Here is a 22,197-nt window from a genome sequence, read left to right on the forward strand (position 1 = left end):
ATAAGGTTGATAGTTCAGGATTTAATCTGATTCCCTTTACTCAAATTATTCAAAATTTGGCTCATATTTTTATCACTCATAAACCATCTAATATTGATTGATGATAGTGTTACGACGTTTTACAATGTTTAATGATTAGAATGGGAAATCAACTTTGGGAGAATTGCTGTCGCTAGTAGGTAGTGACGTTGTTCTCATGAGCTTAATCCCGACCTTTCGGACGCGTACGCTTATTTAGAACGGTAGTTCATTTTGGGAGAGACTTTTGGGCCCGTCGTCATGGTCGTAAAACTCCGTCCTGTAATGCAAATTGTGTGACATGAGATTATTTTTTCGTTTCGCATCTGGAACGGAAACATTCAATTTGCGCTTCGTGTGCAAAATTCTGGTTGCTACTATGGTAACAGCGATATATCTGATTTAGGACGACTTTCCAAATCCAAATTTGGTTCCTCCCAGAGCTCGAGAGGCCGCCCGGGGGACCCACTTCCATTGAATGGTGGATACCAGGCGCGACCACACGTAAAAAGGGAAAGAGTGGGTATACGTATAGGCATATGTAGCGTTATGAGGGTGTGAGAAACAATGATTAAAATACTGAAAAGGGATATATTTCCACTACTTGTAGGGTGTCACAACCCAAATTCTTGTTGAGAGATGCATTTTCATAATCTGGAAAAGACCTTCCCTTGTTTAGGGTGCTTTTCGAAACCCCATGGTCGCGCCTGGTATCCACTCATCAATGGAAGTGTACCCCCGGCAAACCCCCCATTTCTGCGGAAAAGTAAAACATACTGCCCATTACATTGTGTGCTAGAGGCATATCGTTTATGTAGAACGTGCTGGCAAAAGAAAAAAACTCCGCAAATTTAGACGGTTTATGGCCTGTTGCATACTGTGTACATATCAACGCATGGGAAATGATTCGGCTTGAGAGGTGATCTGACCCATGAAATCAATTGCCAGTGATCCACAAATAATGCACATTAAATGCAATATCGATTCGATGGACTGTAATGATCTATATCTAAGCCTTAATTCGGTAAGTTTTTCCTTACTCAATATGTACTCGATTTGTTTGAAAAACCACTTTCTTATCCATGTCATAATCTACATTTCGCATGTCTCCAGCCAGCTGGAGTCATAGCCATGATACAGGTACAGTCCCGCCGCGAGCTTAGGCAGGCAAATGGCATGGCGTGGCATGCTGGTATCGTATGAAAGAGCTTTGCACACGAAAAGCAAGATCTATAGGGCCTGTAACACAAAGCTTTGCAATGATTGTAAAACAGTTTTCTACGTTTGACTGTATTGACTGTAATGTATAATCAATCTAGAAATGCGAGTCTATGATTAATCGTTAACTTTAACTTTTGAGTTACCCGACTTTAATCTCGCGTTGTAGAGATTTGCGAAAGGTGCCTAATATCTTATTCATTATAATCTTTAGGATGGAGGAACGGATTTCGATGTTGATATGAATTAGATGTTAAAGGTATACTCCGGGCTGAAAATAATATGGATTGAACAGATTAAGAAAAATCAGACAAACAAAACACTGAAAATTTGATCCAAATCGGACAAAGAATAACAAAGTTATGGCTTTTTAAAGATTTGCATTATTCCATTGAAACGGTTCTAGGCATGTCTTTATGAATATTCTATAGCAAATTGATGATGTCATATCCCAACTCGCTCTTTTATATTTTATTATTTGAAATTAGTTTTATCCACATTTTTTCACCAAGAACTGTGGATGGAATATACCCTCCCCCTTTTTTTCCGACTAAAGTTGGATCCATACAATGCTATCAAACCTGTCAATATGTATATAAAACGGAATACCAAAATTAACATTCAACAATGCATTATCTACGAAAGTTTTAAAATCTTCATTCTCCAGATTGGTCACATGGGTTACTGCATAATCATCATGGCGCTTTATTGGATGACGGAATGCCTTCCTTTGGCTGCTACAGCCCTCCTCCCTATCCTTCTCTTCCCGCTCTTTGGTATCCAGAAGTCAAAAGATGTTTGTAGTAACTATCTCACAGATACCAACACTGTCTTCTTCGGGGGTTTGATGTTGGCTGCAGCTGTGGAACGCTGGAACCTGCACAAGCGAATCGCTCTCCGAGTTCTGATGCTTGTTGGTGCTAATTCTAGAAGGTGAGTGGGAGGGGCTAGGGAATATGAGTTGTTCGGGATTTTTTTTATTACATGTCAAAATACATGTACATTCGTGCAAATGCTATAGAGGGCTGCAAAGTTGATTTAGGGAGCACCGCGAGCAACCAAGGAATCACTAAGCAAAAACTTTGCTATCTGGTAGTAAATTTAATCTGGTTTGTATGTTTTATTTTAAAAATGATCAACATAATTGGGTTAGAGGGAAAAGTCATGTTTATGGAAAGTAGTTTTTGGAACCTTAGAAAATTGTCCGCTACTCATCTAAGTCATCATTCACAAAGGATGTTGTTTAATGCATCTATTAACAATTAAAGGATAACAGTCCTTGTGTAATGAAGATGTTGCCATTGCTGTTTAATATGAATAGCAAACTCCTGTCATCGATTAGATGATGATTTTTTTTTTAGTCCTTGCTATAATTCATTAAAAAAGACATTCCTTTACAGGTTGATGCTGGGCTTCATGTTAACCACGGCTTTTTTATCATTATTCATGACCAACACGGCAACGACTGCGATGATGAGCCCCATTGCTCAGACTGTCCTCAACGAACTCAAATCTAACAAACACAATGAAGAGATTGGAGAAGATATGGAAAAAAATGTCGGAAATTCAAATGCAATTGCTGCTGAGGCAAGTACTGGTTTGTTAATGTATACAGAACTTAAAGACGAAAGAATTTTGAAGATATTGCACGATTGATTCTTTGATTGGTCTCAAGATTGGCTTATGATTTGATATATTATGTTGGAAATGTATTGCTGTTATCTCGTTCACATATTATAATTGACCTCTCAAGGAAAAAGATGTTATCGAATATATCTGGGGCCGCGTAGCGTCAGACTTGAAAGGCAAAGACAAAAGCTGCAACCTCCGCCTTGATCATAGGCTATGCTAGCACCACTTCCTTCATAAAGGCCTGGTCCCACTGCAGATGCAGTTAGGATGTAAAACGGAAAATAACCTTGCCATCCGCTAGAAAACGATATGTATCCGTTGTGTACTCTATCATCCATCGAGCATCCGTCCACTGTGATTTCATTGTTCGCCCATTTTGTCCATTGTCTGGAGCGGATGAAAACGGAGTGGAGCCACCCCGAAATTTTGGTTGTCCGCTGTTTTCTTTGTGAATATGTTTTGGGTCCTTCGGCCAATGGGGCCGGATTTAATAGAATAACAATAAAAAATGGTGTATCACAAGCCAATCAATAAATATTGCAGGGCACTAGCTTGTCTGGAACATAGTCTATTTGGGAGCGCCCCTCCCTATTCCCCCTTTTCTCTATTAATTTTTCAACAATAGCTTGGAGACTAACCTGTTTATCGCAAAAATGTAATTTTAAAAAGGTTCCGATTGCACTGTACATATTTGATTGAAGCGTTCGCTCACTGCATGGCCAATCTTTGGTCCAATATAAATGAAAACACTGTACATGAAGCCCTTTTAAAAATATATTTTGAGGAGAAACAAGTCAACATAAGTTTATATTACTTTTTTTCAGAAGATATCTTAGATAATGTATAAATTCATTTTCTTTTCAAATTCTGAAGTAGGACTTAAGTGGAAATAGTCAACATGGAATAGAGACTGATATCCAACTTGATGAAATTGCAGATGGCGACAAGTAGGTATTATTTTATTATTTTGATTTCGATAACACAATGTTCTCTCTTTGTCATAATTTACGTTATTTATCAAGAGTATATTCCCCCATTTCGTTAAGCCCTATTGATTACAAAGTTCCAAACCTTAATAAACTTAAATTTTCTTAAAATATTTTCCTCCTTATGTATCATAAATAATGATTTTTATATATCCAGTGGTAAAAAATATCCGATTCTATTGCCTTCTCACTTAAATTTGCATGTAAATACTATTGGAAATCAAATATACAACCGATTTTTTAAATTATAACCAGCCGCTTTAATTTTATTCAATGAAGTAATTCGAGTCAGTAACGTATCTTCAGCATGTAACTATCAAATCTATTTTGAACTTCATTCATAAATTTTACGTACACTTCTGTTTAAAAATTGTCGATATTTTTATATATTTCTTTGAACTTATATAATGAAGTTATATTACTTGTATTGTTTGCGAAAATAATTTTTATAAAAAAAACTCATTGTGTATTCACTTAAACCTGTAATTTTTCCGAAGAGTACTAAACAATAATCAATATTTTGCAATTCATATCGTAAAATACTTTTCTTCACTGACTTCTTGATTTGAAGTAATAAATTATCCCTAATCTGTATTTTCCCCGGCGCATGATGTACTCACTTGTAGCCTATATGCACTTCACTATACCGTTTTTTCTCAGAAGCAGACGAATTTTATGATAAATCTGGTTTATATAAATCATCATCGTTTTCCTTGTTTACTAGAATGTTGATTTGTTATTGGACAGTTCTATCTAAACTGCCATTGTTTGGGTTATTTTCATCACACATTTCACTGTTTATGTTTGTGTATATATTTTTTTTACTCTGTAAATCTTCACAATTTAGCCATGCACTGGCTGTAATGAAATGATAATAAACCTTCAATTCCATTCAACTCCTTCAAATCAATTTCTCCATGGTCATACTACCCCTCGAAAAAAGTTAAACCCGTACATCACTTGTTTTGTCCCTTTTCATCTCTCACTCATGCATGTATTAACCGTGAATTGAAGGAGGGGTTATTCTATATAGAAGTTCTCACCACCAATATGCCAATAATATCAGTGCCCCACACATTCTTATACAGTGTGTATTAACAAAAAGTTTACACTTGAAAAAGTCCTGGGAATTGAAAAAAAATACAAGGAGATATTTATTTCACATATATTCATGGGTTAAATTCTCATCTATTAAATGAATGTAGAAAATATGACAGAATGTTACACTGTCCATTTTTGTAAAGCTCGCAGAAATTGGTTTGCGCAGAAACGCTAATTTTCACGCTGTTTCAAGGGGGGAAGGCGAAAACAAACTGACTGTGCGGTACATTTCTTTGGCATTTTAGCCAACTGAAATAAGGAAGATACAGTTAAACAATTTTAAGTACTTTGCCACCCAACAACCTTTACCTTTTTGTGCCAGCTGGATCTGAGAACATAACTGAATGTAAACAAGTTTATTCCAGACACCAGCATCATCACTATGGATGGCCTCGGTGTAGGGGAGAGTGGGGGGGAGACGCAATGGCGCTCTGTGAAGTGTTTTGGGCAAGGAAACAAGATAAAAAGGTAAAAGAAATCTCCATATCAATCTTCCTAGCTAAAGTCCTTGTGTTCTTCATGATTAACGTCTACTTTTATTCATATAGCTATTTCCAAATTCTGCGGAAATCGTTTTTCACGAACTTTTCAAAAGTAAGTTGTGCTCACTACTGAAAGCGGAAAGATTTTTCGACATTTTATAGCGTCATTATTTTTGCTTCAAGAGATCTGTACCAATATTTAAATGTGGGGAAAAAAGGCTTCAGCATATTAAAAGTCTATTATTTTAAATGATTATTTTTAAGTGTATACTTTGTATATCAGGATCATTAAAGTACTCGACGACGTGCCAACACGTTTGATGGAGACTGAAAAAGAAAACCGGTTTACGAGGGAGAATCGCAGCGAGCGGGGACATCGTCTTCTTTGCAAGGGGATCACTCTCTCCGTCCCGTATGCAGCCGGCATCGGTGGCATAGCGACCCTGACGGCAACCGGTCAAAATGTGGTACTTAATGTGCAAGTTGAAACGTAAGAACTACTTTTCAGTTATTTTGTAATTAAATCTACTTTCTCATTCTCAGCAACAAACTTCACTTCATCGGCTTTGTTATTTAGGGAGCGAACATTACTCAAAAGCATACAGGGTAAATAAAAAAAAAACATTACATTAATCGCATTTTATCCAACTGATCCAGAGGCAGTTGATTCTGCTATTTGCATACTTAGCTGTTGTATCACTGAAATTCATGACTGGATGAAGTTAAAACAAGCTCAAACTCAACAATGCTAAGACGGAATTCTTTGTCTCTGTTCTCATCATCTTCCATCTGATATCATGAAGGATGTGAGACTGATAATCAATGATAAATCTTTCCAGTCATGTAAGTTTATTCACAATCTTGTAGTAACATCTGAATCTTCTTCGTAGCTCAGTCATCGTGCCACCTTGGTCTGCAGAAACGATAAATATCACGTTCGTAAACTGGGAAGAGCGAGATGTTTCATTGATCAGCAAACATGACATGCTGCTGTCAAGACTCTTGTTCTTTCCAGACTGGACTACTGTAAGAGTCTCTTCAGTTTCCTTAGACAAAAGGAATTGGACCGACTTCAGAGACTACATACCTCAGTTGATAGGCTAGTCTTCTCTTCCTTCCTAAGGACTCACACAGAGCCTCTGCGACGGCAGCTCCTTTGGCTGCCCGTGAGAAAGAGTGAAGCCTTCAACATTTTCCTGCTAATTGTCAACTCTCTAAATCACCAGAGTCCGAAATACATTGAGACCATCCTAATTCGTTGCTCTCAAGTTCGTACTACTCGTTCATCTTCATCAATCTGGCTCTTTTCTAAGAGACGAGCAGGTGACACATCCTTTCCTGTGGTTGCTGCAAAGCTATGGAAGCAGCTTCCTGTTGCTGTGAAGACGGCATCCTCTGTTGAGGAATTCAAGAAAGTCATTAAATATCATTTATTCAGCAGAAGAGGACAATAAATTGCATGGAATAAGCTGACCATTCTGAGGTGTTTAATTATTGTTTTAGTGGCCCAAACAGGGAGTAGTGTGTGCGCAGCGCTTTGTAACCGAAGGGAATCAATTGACCTTTGGATTGGAAGTAGACATTTCATGCCAAGTAACGTATAACCGTTCTGGGGTCCTTGACGTTGCTCCTACTCTAACTATGTGGGACTGAAATACCTTTAAGAAATGAATGATCTAAATCTTGAGTTCCACTCCTTTGTTTTGGCAGTCAATATACATCATCAAAATTAAATGTCTTATTGACCAAAGAAAGTTTGGGTTTATATGACATCAATGCCTGAGCCCTATTTCGATTATTTCATCAATTTATCTGTTTTAAAATATTCAGTATTAACAATTAACCCGCAAAATATGAGCATGACATAGTGACACCGCTCAGAAGTCATCTATATAAGAACCAGGCAATCATCACCCTGACAAAATGATCATACAACTCTTAGATCTAAAGTTGGTCCTTAAAACATGAACATTCATGGCCCTTCTGTATTTGATTTCAGTGCATTTTACTCGACTCATGTGTTTTGATTGACTATAGTATAAACCCCCTTCTCACAGACTCTTTGGATCCGAGGCTGGTCTTAACTATGGTACCTGGATGATGTTTGCATTCCCTGGCATGGTTGTCTGTCTTTTCATCTGTTGGATCTGGCTACAAATTATGTACCTTGATTTCTTGTGAGTATAAAGTAAAAAAAAAATGGACTCAGTAAAACAATATCAGGGTAGATTCACTCACTACAAGAAGTGAAACAATACTTTGCACCTACAAATCGCTGATTGCCTTCAGAAACAATTCCTGAATCTTAGACTAGAGCATGATCTGTTTGTCAAAGACTGATTTTTTTTGCAATGTAAATATTGTAGATCAGTACATGTTTAGGGGCAAAGTTTTTGGTTTGGCGCGAATGACACCATTACACATTTCACACTTTTCTCTCTTTAGCTGTCTGAAGAGGAGTGATAAGGAAGTCGGCAAAGAACAAGAAGAGCGAGCGAAAATGGTGATCCAGAAAAATTACACGGCTCTTGGTAAAATGTCGTAAGTTTTCATTCATACATTTTTACATTAGATATTCCACAAATTACCAAATTAAAATTATATGTTTTATGTTTATTTTTTCGTGTATTATCAATCCTTTGCCCCTATAATTTTTTTTCATGACAATTACCTTTGTCTAATGAATAGGTTTGCTGAATGGGCTATTCTTGGTCATTTGGTGGTCTTAGTCTGTCTTTGGCTGACGAGAGATCCTAAGTTTGTCAGTGGCTGGTCTATAGGCTTCCTAAAAGGGTAAGGTTCAAACAATATAGGAGACCTCTGAAATATATCACATTCGAAATCTTAAAAATGAAAACAATCTTTTCATCTTTATTGTTATCTTCATGGCTAACTTCATGAAGGCGTGTTATTTATTAACCATGTTATAGAATCTTGGAAAATCATATCTGAAAGTCAATCAGTCGATATCTGTATAATATTCATGTCTTGCAAAGGATAAAAAGCTGTCACAATCCGAATGTTTAAAATTATCATTAACACTTCCTACGAATAAAATATTGCTATTGAAACACACAAAATAAGAACATTCATGGGCCTAAAATGCGTGATAATCATTCATTATTATCATGAATGCAGGTTTATGCCCGAAAGTCGAAATCGCTGAATGTATCCGAATTTAAAAGTGCTTTGTTTTTGTTGTTTTTTTGTTTGTTGGGAAAATCGAAAAAATTGATGTTACAGAAAAAACTTTTACAAAAACGTGCCGTTTCGCCTTAAAAATTAGGAAAGTGTTTATTCTACTTTGCCATCAATAACGACATTTTTTCTCTTCATAATCATTCCAGGTACGTCACAGATGCTACTTCTGCTATATTCATCTCCTTGCTCCTCTTTGCCTTCCCATCAAGGCTTCCTACATTTTTGTGCCGAAGAAATCGAGGCAAGTACCCCTGTCGCAATGAAGACACTTATAACACATATTACCTACAGTATATAATGTACTAATCCTCGTATTTTCGTGTCAGAGAAATATCGGGTATCCCTGCAGCCACTTATAACACATTTTACATTAGATGGTGGTTTCAACATTTTACTGTCGACTTTATCGAAACAAATGTCAATTTTGCAATGGAGACACTCATAGCACGTATTACCTATAGCAAATAAGGTATTGATTTCTAATTTTCATGTCGGAGGAATCTAGGTATTTCCTTCGCATTAAACACCGATAACAATAGAAGAGAGTTCACTGATTCTTGTGTTTATATCCACGAAAACTTTGGGCATCCCTGTCACAATGAAGACACTTATAACAGATGGTTCACTAAATAATGTAGTAATTCATATGAAACGTTCCCTCAATTTTATGTTGGAGAAGTATAGATATCTCTTTCACAATGTATGAACTTTTGACACGTATATATGGTAGTATACAAATATTCTGAGAGTGTATTGTAGAAAAATTATTTTCAGGTTGGTTTGGCAATTACCATTTATTCCGAGGGGCGAAGCACCGAGAAAAATTAGTAACATTGCCGGACCATTCGAGGATGATATACTTTCCACTACACTTCCGAAAAAACGTCCGGTATATTTGTTCCTTCTATAACTTCGAACATAAAGATACTTTTATTCTAGTTCTAATTTATTCATTTCCATGATGTTACGCGAATTAAAGCGAATACGAACGCGCCATTATCTTAAGGGTTTGACTTATTTCATAGTTGAAAGTAAATCTACGTGTAACTGATAAATTATTCTATAAGTATTGCCAGACAAACAATATATGCCGTTTTTGTTGTTTACAAACAATCTAGACAAACTATCTGGATGACCGATATTTTTTCTCGATTGAATAATCGTGGTAATAATTATAGAGCTACATTCCTGACACAGACCTTTCTTTTTGGCGCAGATCCTTCTTCTCTTTTCTCGCACTTTTCGTTATTTTCTTTTTTTTTGCACTACTTCTAAAATCATAGGAGATAGCCGCCCCGCTCAATGATTGTAGGCTAGAGGTAGTTTGTTGATAAATAAGGTGAATTGATATTAATTGTCTATTGTTTTAGACGATGATCTAGGTGATGATGAAGAAGCCCAGATATCACCCCTGCTAACTTGGCCTGTCGTACAGGAGAAGATAGCATGGAATATTATTATTCTGATTGGAGGTGGAATGGCCCTTGCTGATGGCTGTAAGGTAAACATGCTCGTTTTAGAAATGAATGAGGAATTTAAGTTTACGTTTCGGTCTTAGTTTTTCTATATCAACATTGAAATATATTGAGCAAAGTTTCTGCTCTTACTTATTCAGCTTTTATGCTGCTCGCAAAGTCCACATGTAATTTCATTATTCTGGCAGCTAAGGTAGAGTGCAATCTTATTATGGGTTAATTTTGAGTCTGCATACTTTATTCATAATTGATGGAAATTTGTCCTTGCATTTAATGATCATGAATTTTAGTTAAAGAATAGGTCAATATGACATACGCACTCAACCCAAATCAACTGATATGTTCAACATATAGTTTTTAACGATGCAGCTTCAGGCTTTTACGTCGCCATGATTGAAAAAATTATGATTCTGTTGTTTCTGATCGAATGGAAACACTGTTGTGATTTAAATTTCAAGTAGCGGTTTTGGGTACTATTTTTTGAATATGATTAAATGGCTAAGAAAGTTTGGATGTATGATAAACATGACCATGAGCTTGAATAAACAAATCTGTAATTTTGAAAGCAATATTACTAATAATTCAAATTGAGTGACTGCTCCATTGGATGTTACCTTGATTAACTAGATTAATTGGTTGATAAGTTATTATTATACAAGATCATACTGGAGGTATTATATTTTTACTTGTAGGTATCAGGACTCTCCACGTGGTTAGGAACGGAATTGTCGGTATTTTCTTCACTAACTCCTTTGGCATTATATTTTATCATCTCAACAATCGTAGCTATCTTCACAGAGATTTCAAGCAACACAGCGACCGCCACCATTTTTTTACCCATCTTTGCTGAATTGGTAATGCTGTTGATACATAAGCAGCGAATCAAAGGAAAGGGATGGTGGCAATCACGTCATTATGCTGTCAATCAGTCAAAATTGACAAAATTTAGGGCCTCCCCGTGGCCCCCGCAAAACTCCTAGATCCGCCTCTTACTCACTCCTGTGCATATTGTTTAATATGGAGCAAATATTCTCGAACGTGGGCCATGTTCCTCGGAAACGGGGGGTGGGGTCCTGCGTGTATTATACATAAATTGAACCAAATCACTTTCATTTTGGAGTAAAAACCCCCTTTTTTTGCTTGTTAAATTTTTCTTCCTATCCATGTCTCAAGTAAAGTTGACAAGATTAATTTGTGTTAATTACTTGTAAAAAAAATACCCAGAATTTTCTTTCTGATAAATAAGTACCATTTTATAGCGTTCAATATTGTCTTTGCCAAGTAGAAACAATTCTGGAGTGACTTTTTGTCTTTTATCATTAGGTTCGATTTAATATGAACAGCTTTGTCTCCAGAACTTTTTTTTTCTCTTGAATTGTATTTTTTCTTATGATCAGGCCATCAGTCTTGAAATCCACCCGCTATACCTGATGATAGCAGCACTCATTGCGTGCTCCACATCATTCATGTTACCAGTGGCTACCCCACCAAACGCCATAGCATTCGCACACGGCAACCTTTCAGTACTTGATATGGTAGGTATCTTGTCCTTTACAATAACTCTTAATGAATTTTGTTATCGTTTTTATAAAAGAAGGGTGAAAGTAATCGTCAAAGAAAAGGACTCAGTTTTGTGACATTGACAATAAATGTCCTCAAATTAACTGAATGCACATTTGGTATTTCACGTGGTTATCATATTCGTCGCACATTTTGATGCCATTATGGTAAATGAAATGCTAGATCACTTTTGAAAGTAGGATCATCTCATGTTCACTCGTAAATCAAAGATTGATCAAAATGACCAATCATTGTCAGTCGAGTGATAAGAATCTAAACAAATTTTCATTAATTTTTAATATCATTTGCCAACAGATTGCTCATTTTCACGAGTTTTCACATAGTCTCTCTGTTTGATAGTAGGGTACGAATTTTAGCAGGCTTGGAGCGCCATACCGATTCCACTTGATCAGAGCTCTTCAAAAAGTTTCCAACAGATCGAAAGCAACTACTAATGAAAGCCTTTATTCTGTTTTGCACACAATTCTGTGTATGCATGGCTAGATTGTACTTGGGAGGTGCTATTACCTCCTCCACACAACCTTTGTTCTTAATGTGGAGAATATCTCTAAAGGATTTGAATCGTCTGGGGTTAGACAGGACGGGACTAGACGGGTATACCTTTGACACCGTTCAAGACATCGACGTTAGGATATCGACATGAAATTTTCAAAAATCCCTTTTTTTTCTAGGTATGATAAGAGCTACTGCCCTGCAATAGTTTTAAGGACAATAATAGTCAAATGCAGCGTACTCTTTTCCCAAAAATTCAAATATTAATTTTTGACATTTATTGACCTGGCCCTGTATTCAATCCTAAACAGGTGAATGCTGGTATAGTGATGAAAATCGTATGCATCCTGGTATTCAGCCTTAGTATCAATACTCTAGGTGTGTGGATCTTCGATGTCAATACCTTCCCTGTTTGGGCTAATGGAACGACATCTGTAACAACTTCCACGACAACATAATCGTCTCCAACACGAAGTGTTGATCTGATTGCAGGAAACAAGACCAACATCTAACTAGACAGGAAGATTTATCGACCCTTGGCTCATTCATTCTCTGTTGTGAGAAATAGATCAAGGGCTTCTCCCAGGATTCAAACTCAATTTTCAGACATCCCCGCTTTCAAAGATTTAGGGTCCAGACGTCAGGCCGGCATTATGATTACCGCAATGCGATCAACTTTTAGAGAGTTTCATGTGTCCTCTCAACTGGTCTATTTCCAATTGGTCTAATGCTATTCGTCCAATTACCAACTCTACAATCATCTGGTCTTCCATCAGTTCGTCCATTATCCACATAGTCTAATTGCCATTTCGTCCAATCAACATTTCCTCTAATATCCAGTTGGTCCAATAGCCATTTTAGTCCATATAGACCTTTAGTAATTGGTTTAATTGAAGTGTCAATTGGCTAAATAAATGAAAATAAAGTGGATATTAGACCACTGGTTATGAGACGAAATGGTAATAGACGAATTGGTGATTAGACGAAGTGATTATTGGACCAAATGGTTAGTGGACTGAAATCTTGTTAGACGAAACGTTGATGGACGGAATGGCATTAAACAGTAGACGAATTTCACCCTGTCAACCCACGAGACTGAAAATGGAGATCACAGGCTGATGTCGACCTGTGTGTGGGGATTTTTGTCCGTTTCTAGACCATCCTAGTACATTTTCTTTGTATGCTCCCGACTCTACAACGGGGAATAGATTTGTGGGTTAATAAATATTACATAAAAACACCATTTATCGTCGGCTTATATAGGCATGGATATTTATTTCATATTTCCTGGAAATCGTGGAAATTCTGTTTTGATTTCAGAAAATCAAGGGATTGTTTAACATTCTAGCAAATAAATAAAATGTACATTATTATACCCAAGACCCACCTCTGTCTCGCACCGTATTGGTGAGATGATTATTGATAAAACTCTTCTGCGATTGGAAAAGAACAAGTGTTTTTGTACCAAATTCGAGTCAAATTTGATTTCGATTGCTGAAAGCAATTTTTTATCAGATAATGTACATACACTTGCACACTGCACATCACCAGTACGACAATACACCAGACGGTGGACTGTACTGTTTCCAGAAGAAGAAGAAAACAATCGATGAAGTTTTTATGTATATATAAAAGGCGAAATTACATTAATCATATTAGAATCAAGAACACAGAAGTGATGATAACAATAATATACCTATATGTGTCAATGAGTATTTCTAAAAATCGACCCGAATCTTGCCAGTGACATACCCCCACACAAATAAATCTTTAAAGGTCAAGTCCAACCCCGCAAAATTGTGGTTTTTAATAAATGGAGAAAAATCAAATTAGCAGAATACTGAAAAATTCATCAAAATCGGATGTAAAATAAGAAAGATATGACATTTTAAAGTTTTGCTTATTTTTCACAAAACAGTAATATGCACAACTCGAATGAGACAGTCGATGTCCCTCACTATATCTTTTGATTTTTATTGTTTGAATAATACAATATTTCTTTTATAGATTTGACATAAGGACCAAATCGACTGAATCATATGGTATTAAATAATGCTCATTGTATATGTTCAAGGAGGAATCAATCGTTGTTTCTCTTGACAATGAGGAAAAAAATTGAATATTCCCTATTTCATATGATAAAATACAAAAGAAATAGCGAGGGACATCATCGACTGTCTCATTCGAGTTGTGCATATCACTGTTTTGTGAAAAATAAGCAAAACTTTAAAATGTCATAACTTTCTGATTTTACATGAGTGGATGACGTCATCAATCTCCTCATTTGCATACCACCAGGATGTGCATAATAGTGAGTGTTTTGTGAAATTAAGCAAAAGAAAACTTTAAAATGTCATAACTTTCTTATTTTACATTCGATTTTGATGAAACTTTCAGTGTTATGCTTGTTGGATTTTCCTCTTTTTATTCACATCTACTTTTTGTTAGAGTGGACTTGTTCTTTAAATTCCTTTTAAAAGATTAAAATCCGAATTCCCTATTCCTTAATCCAACTGATGCAAATGAAATGTAAAGATTGTAAAAGGTCTCAAATCATAAAAACAGTGTATTATGACATAAGTAATGACTTATTTCATTATTCCACATAATTAACTTATCACTCACCAATGATACTTTCCTGACAAAATGAAAATTGCGAAAGTTGACCCTATTTTGAGGCGAAAACGCCCACCATCCCATGCAATTCTCTCCTTTTACCTATAAACTACGTTTCTCAATGTATTGTATTTTATGTATTTCAGTGTACTTTTAATTGATTCTTATACTGATTCTGAGGACTGCAAACTGTGTTTACTTTGCTGTTAATGTGTAAATAAATAAACTGAAAATGAAAAGGAATAACGTATGTTATGTGGTTCTATTTAATAATTTTCATTTGTCGATTTTTCTTATCATAGGGGCGTGATTTTTAAGCAGTGGGTTAATTTCCTCAGCCTTTCTTACCTTAACCAAAGAAGCTGATCAGGGCTAAACTGAATATAAATCTGATAAATCATAAACAAATCAAACCGATTGCATAATTATACATTTCAAATTCAGGTAATGCTTACAAACATGTACACAGTGAAATGCTTTACACAATGTCGGTAACTTATTATTGTTTAGATTTTCATCGAAAGTCTTGAAGTCTAAGCATCATTTTCAGTATTTATAATACTAATTGATTAAAGATTGAATATTAAAGTTTAGATGTTATTACAACTTTTCAGAATTCTTTTTAAACTTTTAACCTAGGTTGTATACTTTTTACAGGTTGTTTGATATTGTATTCAATTTTTACAGTTGCCTATTTGTCATAATACTTTGGAGGAGTAACATAATCAGTATGTGGGTCTTTAAAGTTACAAATCCACCCCAACAAGTTTACTTGAATAAAAAGAGAAAAATCAAATGAGTATAACACTGAAAATTTCATCAAAATCGGTTGTAAAATAAGAAAGTTATGACATTTTGAAGTTTCACTTTAATTTCACAAAAAAGTTATATGCTCATCCTGTACATCCCTCACTATTTCTTTTGTATTTCATTATATGAAATATGATTTATTCCCATTTTCTCATTGTCCTTGAAACAAAGTTTCATTCCTCCCTGAACACATGGAATTACCATCTCCTTAACGTTTTATGGTTCAGTCAAGTTGGTCTTTATTGTAAAATCTGTAAAAATTGAAATATTCTATATTTCAAACAATAAAACACAAAAGAAATAGTGAGTGAGGGACATGATCGACTCTCTCATTTGCATGTCCAACATGTTTAGAGGGTGGACTTGACCTATACCAAAATATCTGTATAGTTTGTAAACTTTATTTTTAATATTGCTTTGTGACCTTTGTACCGTGCAATTTAACCCTGCGATTTGTTTAATCTAGTTGAACATTAACTTGAATAATTCGCATAATTAATACGATGCAGTATTTCATATTGTATTTTATACATGAATAATGGTTTCTATTTTGGAGGCTGACTGCACTACATGACTACTAGTAATATACAAATGCGTTGGTTGGTGAGCATACTGGCACTCTGCTGCGTAGTCGATTTTTTTTTTAAGAAATGAAAATTTGATGCAAATTTGATCGAAGAGCGCAGCGATTTGCTAGGAGATTTGGAAGTGTTGTGTATAGAAAACATTAAAGCGTATACCGCGTGATCGTTGACCAGGATGGGTTTCTTTCGTGTCATCGTCTACGGACTCGAAATCACAGCTCTTGTTGTGATGGTAGGATTGTCTCTGACTGTCGCTATCGTCATGGGATTACTGAAGGTAACTCTTTCTTTCATTTTTTTAACATTTTCCTGTAAAAAGAGATAGAGTTACAGAGGCGACCACCTTTGAAATTTTCAAAAAGAACAAAAAAGAAAGTGACAGAATTTGCAAAATACTATTTTTGCCCCCCCCCCCCCATATACCCACTGGCATTTGCCCCTCTTATATGTTGGTGCACTCTATAAAAGCAAACTAGGCATGTATGTAGTTAAAACGACTGGATCGGAGTCATCTAGATGTATTGAATGTCATACCATAAGTATAACCTATGTAGGGTTTAATCTACAATCAGCTGGGCCTAAAGTATCTTTTCAGTCAAAGAGTCATCTCTAACAGAACATTAAATTTTCAGCTTATTATGTACTCCAATCAAACAAATTGGGAATGATTACTGAAATAATCTCCCTCATCACTGAGGAAAGAGCGAAGTAAAGATAGGAAACATAATGTAAATGCAATTTTTGCACTTTTTTACTTCCATTAATTTCAACACAGAGTTGGAGCATTGCCTACCTTAAACCAGGTTTCAGAAAATGGGCCATATCAAAAGTAACGCCCAGCTGACCCATTTCATGCGTTTTAAGTTTGTATGAATATAGCAATATGGAATTGCTATCAGTAGTAGTAGTAGTGGTAGGATTAGTAGTAGTAGTAGTAGTGGTGGTGGTGGTGGTAGTCGTATAGTATAGTAGTAGTAGTAGTAGTAGAAGTAGTAGTAGTAGTAGTAGTAGTAGTAGAAGTAGTAGTAGTAGTAGTAGTAGTAGTGTAGTAAGTAGTTGCTGTTGTTGTTGTAAAAGTAGTAGTTGAAGTAATCATAGAAGTTGCAGTGGTATAGTTGTAGCATGGACCTAAGTCCATGGTTGTAGTAGTAATATTAAGAAACTTGTTACAAAATTAAATAGTTAGAATCATAGCTGGAACAAGCCCGAGATCTAAAATTAGCGCATATCCACCTTGGTATGTGCTTAACCCCAAAAGGACTGGCTGGCATGATGCCCCCCCCCCTCAACTCTTCGCGCGATATTTTCGAAACGCCTTTTATTTTATGAGTTTTTTCTTTGGAGTCTCGCGCAACTTTTGAGACCAAAATCGCGACATACAGATAGTGTCGTGACGCCACGTGACTTTTTATGAGACAATGTCATGCCGAAAATGGTTCATTTTTTTTTATATTTTTTGTGTACAAAGTCTATGTGAGATAAAATTCATTAAAGGGTGATTATTTTTCATTCCTATTGTTCTGCTTAATTAATTCAGGGTCTGATTTAGTTAGTTAATTGGTCTGTAATAATTTTAATTGAAAAAAAACACAATAAAAACAAAGAAATACATAAGAAATTCTAAAAATAAAGAAATGCATAAGTAAAAAATTGGCCTTCGAAATTTTCTTTGTGGAAACCTTTAAATAAGACAACGAGGATGACATCTGGGAAAATGAAAATTTGAAGTGAATTGGGTGTTAAATATGCAAATAATGTTTTTACAAATAAATTTGCATTTTATTCATAACAGATTTAAAAAATCATTTTCGATTCTTTTTAGACTCATGGCTTTGAATTGTATGTGGTAAAGAATGTGCGTGCACAATTTCGACGCAATCGCTCGATCGGCGGCCGAGATCAGAAGGGGGGCATCATGCCCCCCAGTCGTCAATACATCTCAAATAGACCAGTCAGGTTAAGGCGCTCATATTATTATTGTCTACCTAATGCGAACGCCAAGCGCTTGCTGATTTTCTTATTGAATTAAATCTAAACACATGAAGCATTTTTTGTAGTCATTGTAATCATAAACATGATACATATCTCACTAATCAAATATTGCAAGCGCGAGCTGATTTCTTTTAAATTCAAATCTGAAGAAGGCATTCTAAGGATTGTTTGTAGGAAATCACTAAGACCATACGTATTTCCAAATGAGTCAAGCTCGAAGCTTGAGCTGAATTTTTTTTTTATTTTCATACCACAAAAGGGACATTTTAAGGAATTCATGAAGAGCAGACTTATCTCGCCAATCCACTATTGCGAATGTAAGCAAGGATTGGAAATGTTTTATGTTCAGACCTTAAAAGGGGCAATCGCTTTAAGTAGTCATGAAAGAGATTAAGCCTATGTCACTACGACACATTAGTAACTCGAAGAGCAAGGAAATATATATGGTGTATATTGACTTCTATATATCAAATTTATCAACTGGCAATGTTTCAGTAACGATGATTAATGTGCTCTCGTACCGAATAGTTTGTTCTTTGCTTGCTTTTACTGAACAAAGTACAACGGGAGTGGTGAAATTTGGTGTCTCAAAAGATGATATTCTGTGAAATTATCAGCTATAATTGTCCTGATCCAAATAAAATTTGTGTGTCGTAAAATAAAAAAACGATTATTTTCAATTAGCAAACAGTGTTGATAGCTTTAATGACATTGGAAACTCGGTGAAAATAGAATTTGAAGCGTCAAAAAGAAGATTACTGTCGACCGTAATAAAAAGGCTCATCCCTGTGTAGCTCTTAACCTCTGTTAGCTTTAATTTCATAAGAGCAAAATAGAGATATCGTCATATGGAACAAGGATTTATATTTTTGTTCTTTTCTTTTTAATTTTTTTTTACCTTTTCATTATATTCGGCTATAACTTTTACAGCATGAAATGCCCCCCCCCCCCCGCTGTTCTCAAGTTACGGATTTTTTTTTCAGGAACGATTGATCCCCGATGGGAGCAATCGAAACATAATGTTAGAAAGAAATATCTTGTGAGTGCTTTCCAAACCATGAATAGGCCTGTGTTGCGCCCGTTTCATAAGACTTACAACTATGGCAATTTTATCATGATAATGGAAACTACCATTGGTAACCTGGTTTAGCAGGATCTGAATGGTACTTACAAGAAAGACAACGTTTACACAACAATATAAAATCCACGCCTATGACCCATTTACCCACTATTTTTTTATCAGTGACTATATAAAACCTATATCAAGACATCGGGGCAATAATGCTCGCTTTCATTTTCTTAATTATTCGGTAAATTTTTTTTTTATAATGTTCATGAATATGAACGATGTTCCTGATCAAATTACATTAACAGTAATTATACTATGATTGCATATTGAATTTCAGGGTGATTTTGGCGGGCATTGTCCTCTGTATCCGACGGTCATAGCCGGTCTTCTCGTTCTCAAGGATGAATCAAATTGTAACTTCGTCATTGGTATGCACGTAAGTATATAACAGACAAAATATATCAGCTGTTAAACAAAACAAAAAGTATCCAATGATGAAGTGAAATCTGACAGACGGTGAATAGGGCTCTCATCAAGGGATTGTTCTTAGGTATCCAGTTTCTGGGGGCCATTTCATAAAGCTGTTCGTAAGTTAAGAGCGACTGGTGGTCCTTTCTTATATACGCGCTAAACCGTCGCCAATGAATCTACTATAAACAAGAAAGGATCACCAGTCGTTCTTAAAGTCACTCTTAACTTACGAACAGCTTTATGAACACCCACCAGGTGTAACCTATTTCTGCCTGTTGTGCTTTAATTCCTAAATACATATTTATTTATTTTGTTTGGATTGACTAATTTGCATGTGTATGTATTCATATTTAAGGAAACCAAGGTTAATCTACTAATCTATTCATCCACTTGTTCAGTTATTAATATATTTGTTCATTCCTATACTTTCATTCATTCATTCATTTATTCAATTTTTCCAACAAAATTAAGAAGCAATAATTACAATAAATAAAATATGACATCAGAAAATATAAATGATAAATATTCAAGTAAACCAAATATATAGAATATGCACCTGATACAGAGGATTATATCAAAAAAGTTGGAAAAACGGAGTGGTCCACTGAAAAGCAAGGCTTGTATAGTGTGGACCACTCAAGACGAAAAAAGTATAACACAAATAACTATATATCTATACAAAATAGATAATGAAATAAAGAAATAAATAATAATTATAATAAAGGAAATTAGAATTAAAAGATGAGCAGAGACAAAAGACAAAAAAAGACATGAAGACACACACAAAAAACAAAACAACAAAAACAAAACACAAAAAACAAAAGTAAAAATAAACAAACATTGCTGCACAATCTGCGAAAAACGAAGAAGGGATAAATGGAGAAAGAGAAAGTCAAGGATAGGAGAGGGGGGGTAGAAGTGTAGTCAATCTGACACCAACACCGAGGGCAACCTGTAGACAGGTAAACAATAAATAAACAAATAAATTATGGAGGAAAAGAAATCAATGTGAAGTTTTGTAAGATTGTAACAAAATAAATTTTAATTTTCTTTTAAATGAATGAAGAGAAGGGGAAAACTGGATATCAGGGTGAAGAGAGTTCCAAAATTTTGGGCCCCTATATATAAATGTATTTTGGGCGAACAGTGTTCTGAGCATGGGCAAATGAAGGTCGTCGCGGCCTCTAGTAGGGTAATTGTGAGAGGAGCTGTTTTTTAAGAACATGTCATGAAAAATAAAAGGAAGCATATTATTATTGTATTGGTACATGAATTGGCCAAGCTGGAGTAAGTAAAGATCACTGATCTTCAAAATTTTGTTTTCGAAAAAAATAGGATCAGTGTGGGAACGTACGTGAGAAGAAAAAACAATACGAAGTGCTTTCTTTTGCAGCAATAAAATCCTGTTAAGTAAGGTTTGATGTGTGTTTCCCCATATAAGCAGACCGTAGTGAAGATATGGTAATACTAAAGAAGAGTAGAGTGTGAGTAAGGAAGTTGATGGGAGGAACATTCTTAATTTATTCATAACACCAATATTACGAGACATTGTTTTGCAAATACTGTCAATATGACACTTCCAAGAAAGCTTATTATCTACAATGACACCTAAAAATTTAATATTCGATACACATACCAATTGAAAATTATCAAACTTAATACTATTAGGTAATGAAGTTAAGGTGTTGCTATACAGCATGTATTTTGTTTTTTCAATATTAAGAGAAAGTTTGTTGCTTCTAATCCATTCGAGTATTTTAGACAGTTCTTGATTGAGTGTTTGAACAAGAGTGTGTGGGTCTTTATCAGAAAAAAATAAATTGGTGTCATCAGCAAAGATTATGAAAGACAAAATTTCAGATGATCTGCAAAAATCGTTAATATATATTATGAAAAGAAGAGGTCCCAAAAGGCTTCCTTGTGGCACACCGCAATTAATGTTACATAAGTTGGAAGAATGGTCGTTCAGTGAAACAAATTGTTTTCGATTGGAAAGGTAATTCCTAAACCACTCCAAGGCCTTGCCACGTACGCCATAATGAAAAAGTTTGCTGAGTAATATTTCGTGGTTGATTGTATCAAAGGCCTTGGAGAAGTCTAGGAATAGACCAACCATATGAGAAGATTTATCTAAGGCATGAGCTACCTTTTCAACAAATGACAAGAGAGCATGAACGGTACTGTGTTTTTCTCTAAAGCCGAATTGAAAATTTGAGAATATATCATGATCTTTTAAGAAAGTGAAAGTTCGAACATATATAATTTTTTCTAAAATTTTTGAAAAACACGGTAGTAAAGAGATTGGGCGATAATTATTAACACTCAACCTGTCCCCCTTTTTATACAATGGGATAACTTTAGCTATTTTCATAGAATCAGGAACTTGCCCATTACTTAAAGATAAATTAAAAATATGAACTAGGGGAACAGCAATGAATGGAATAATCGATTTTACTATAATATTATTGA

The 22,197-nt window shown here is 35.3% G+C and overlaps 1 protein-coding gene across 1 annotated transcript; it reads left to right on the forward strand.

The window, feature by feature from the left end:
• The first annotated feature begins 1,486 nt into the window (after positions 1-1,486).
• Positions 1,487-13,527, forward strand: LOC121430410 (solute carrier family 13 member 5-like). The gene is made up of 15 exons (XM_041627703.1): positions 1,487-1,495; positions 1,904-2,169; positions 2,637-2,837; positions 3,762-3,815; positions 3,891-3,930; positions 4,579-4,600; positions 5,774-5,927; positions 7,495-7,614; positions 7,883-7,978; positions 8,126-8,230; positions 8,785-8,879; positions 10,009-10,139; positions 10,806-10,967; positions 11,511-11,648; positions 12,498-13,527. Exons 1-15 carry the CDS (start codon positions 1,487-1,489, stop codon positions 12,642-12,644), a joined length of 1,740 nt encoding a protein of 579 aa, XP_041483637.1. The 3' UTR covers positions 12,645-13,527.
• The last annotated feature ends 8,670 nt before the right edge of the window (positions 13,528-22,197 follow it).

The sequence above is a fragment of the Lytechinus variegatus genome, chromosome 1 (assembly GCF_018143015.1).
Source record: "Lytechinus variegatus isolate NC3 chromosome 1, Lvar_3.0, whole genome shotgun sequence".
In the NCBI taxonomy this organism is placed as follows: Eukaryota; Metazoa; Echinodermata; class Echinoidea; order Temnopleuroida; family Toxopneustidae; genus Lytechinus; species Lytechinus variegatus.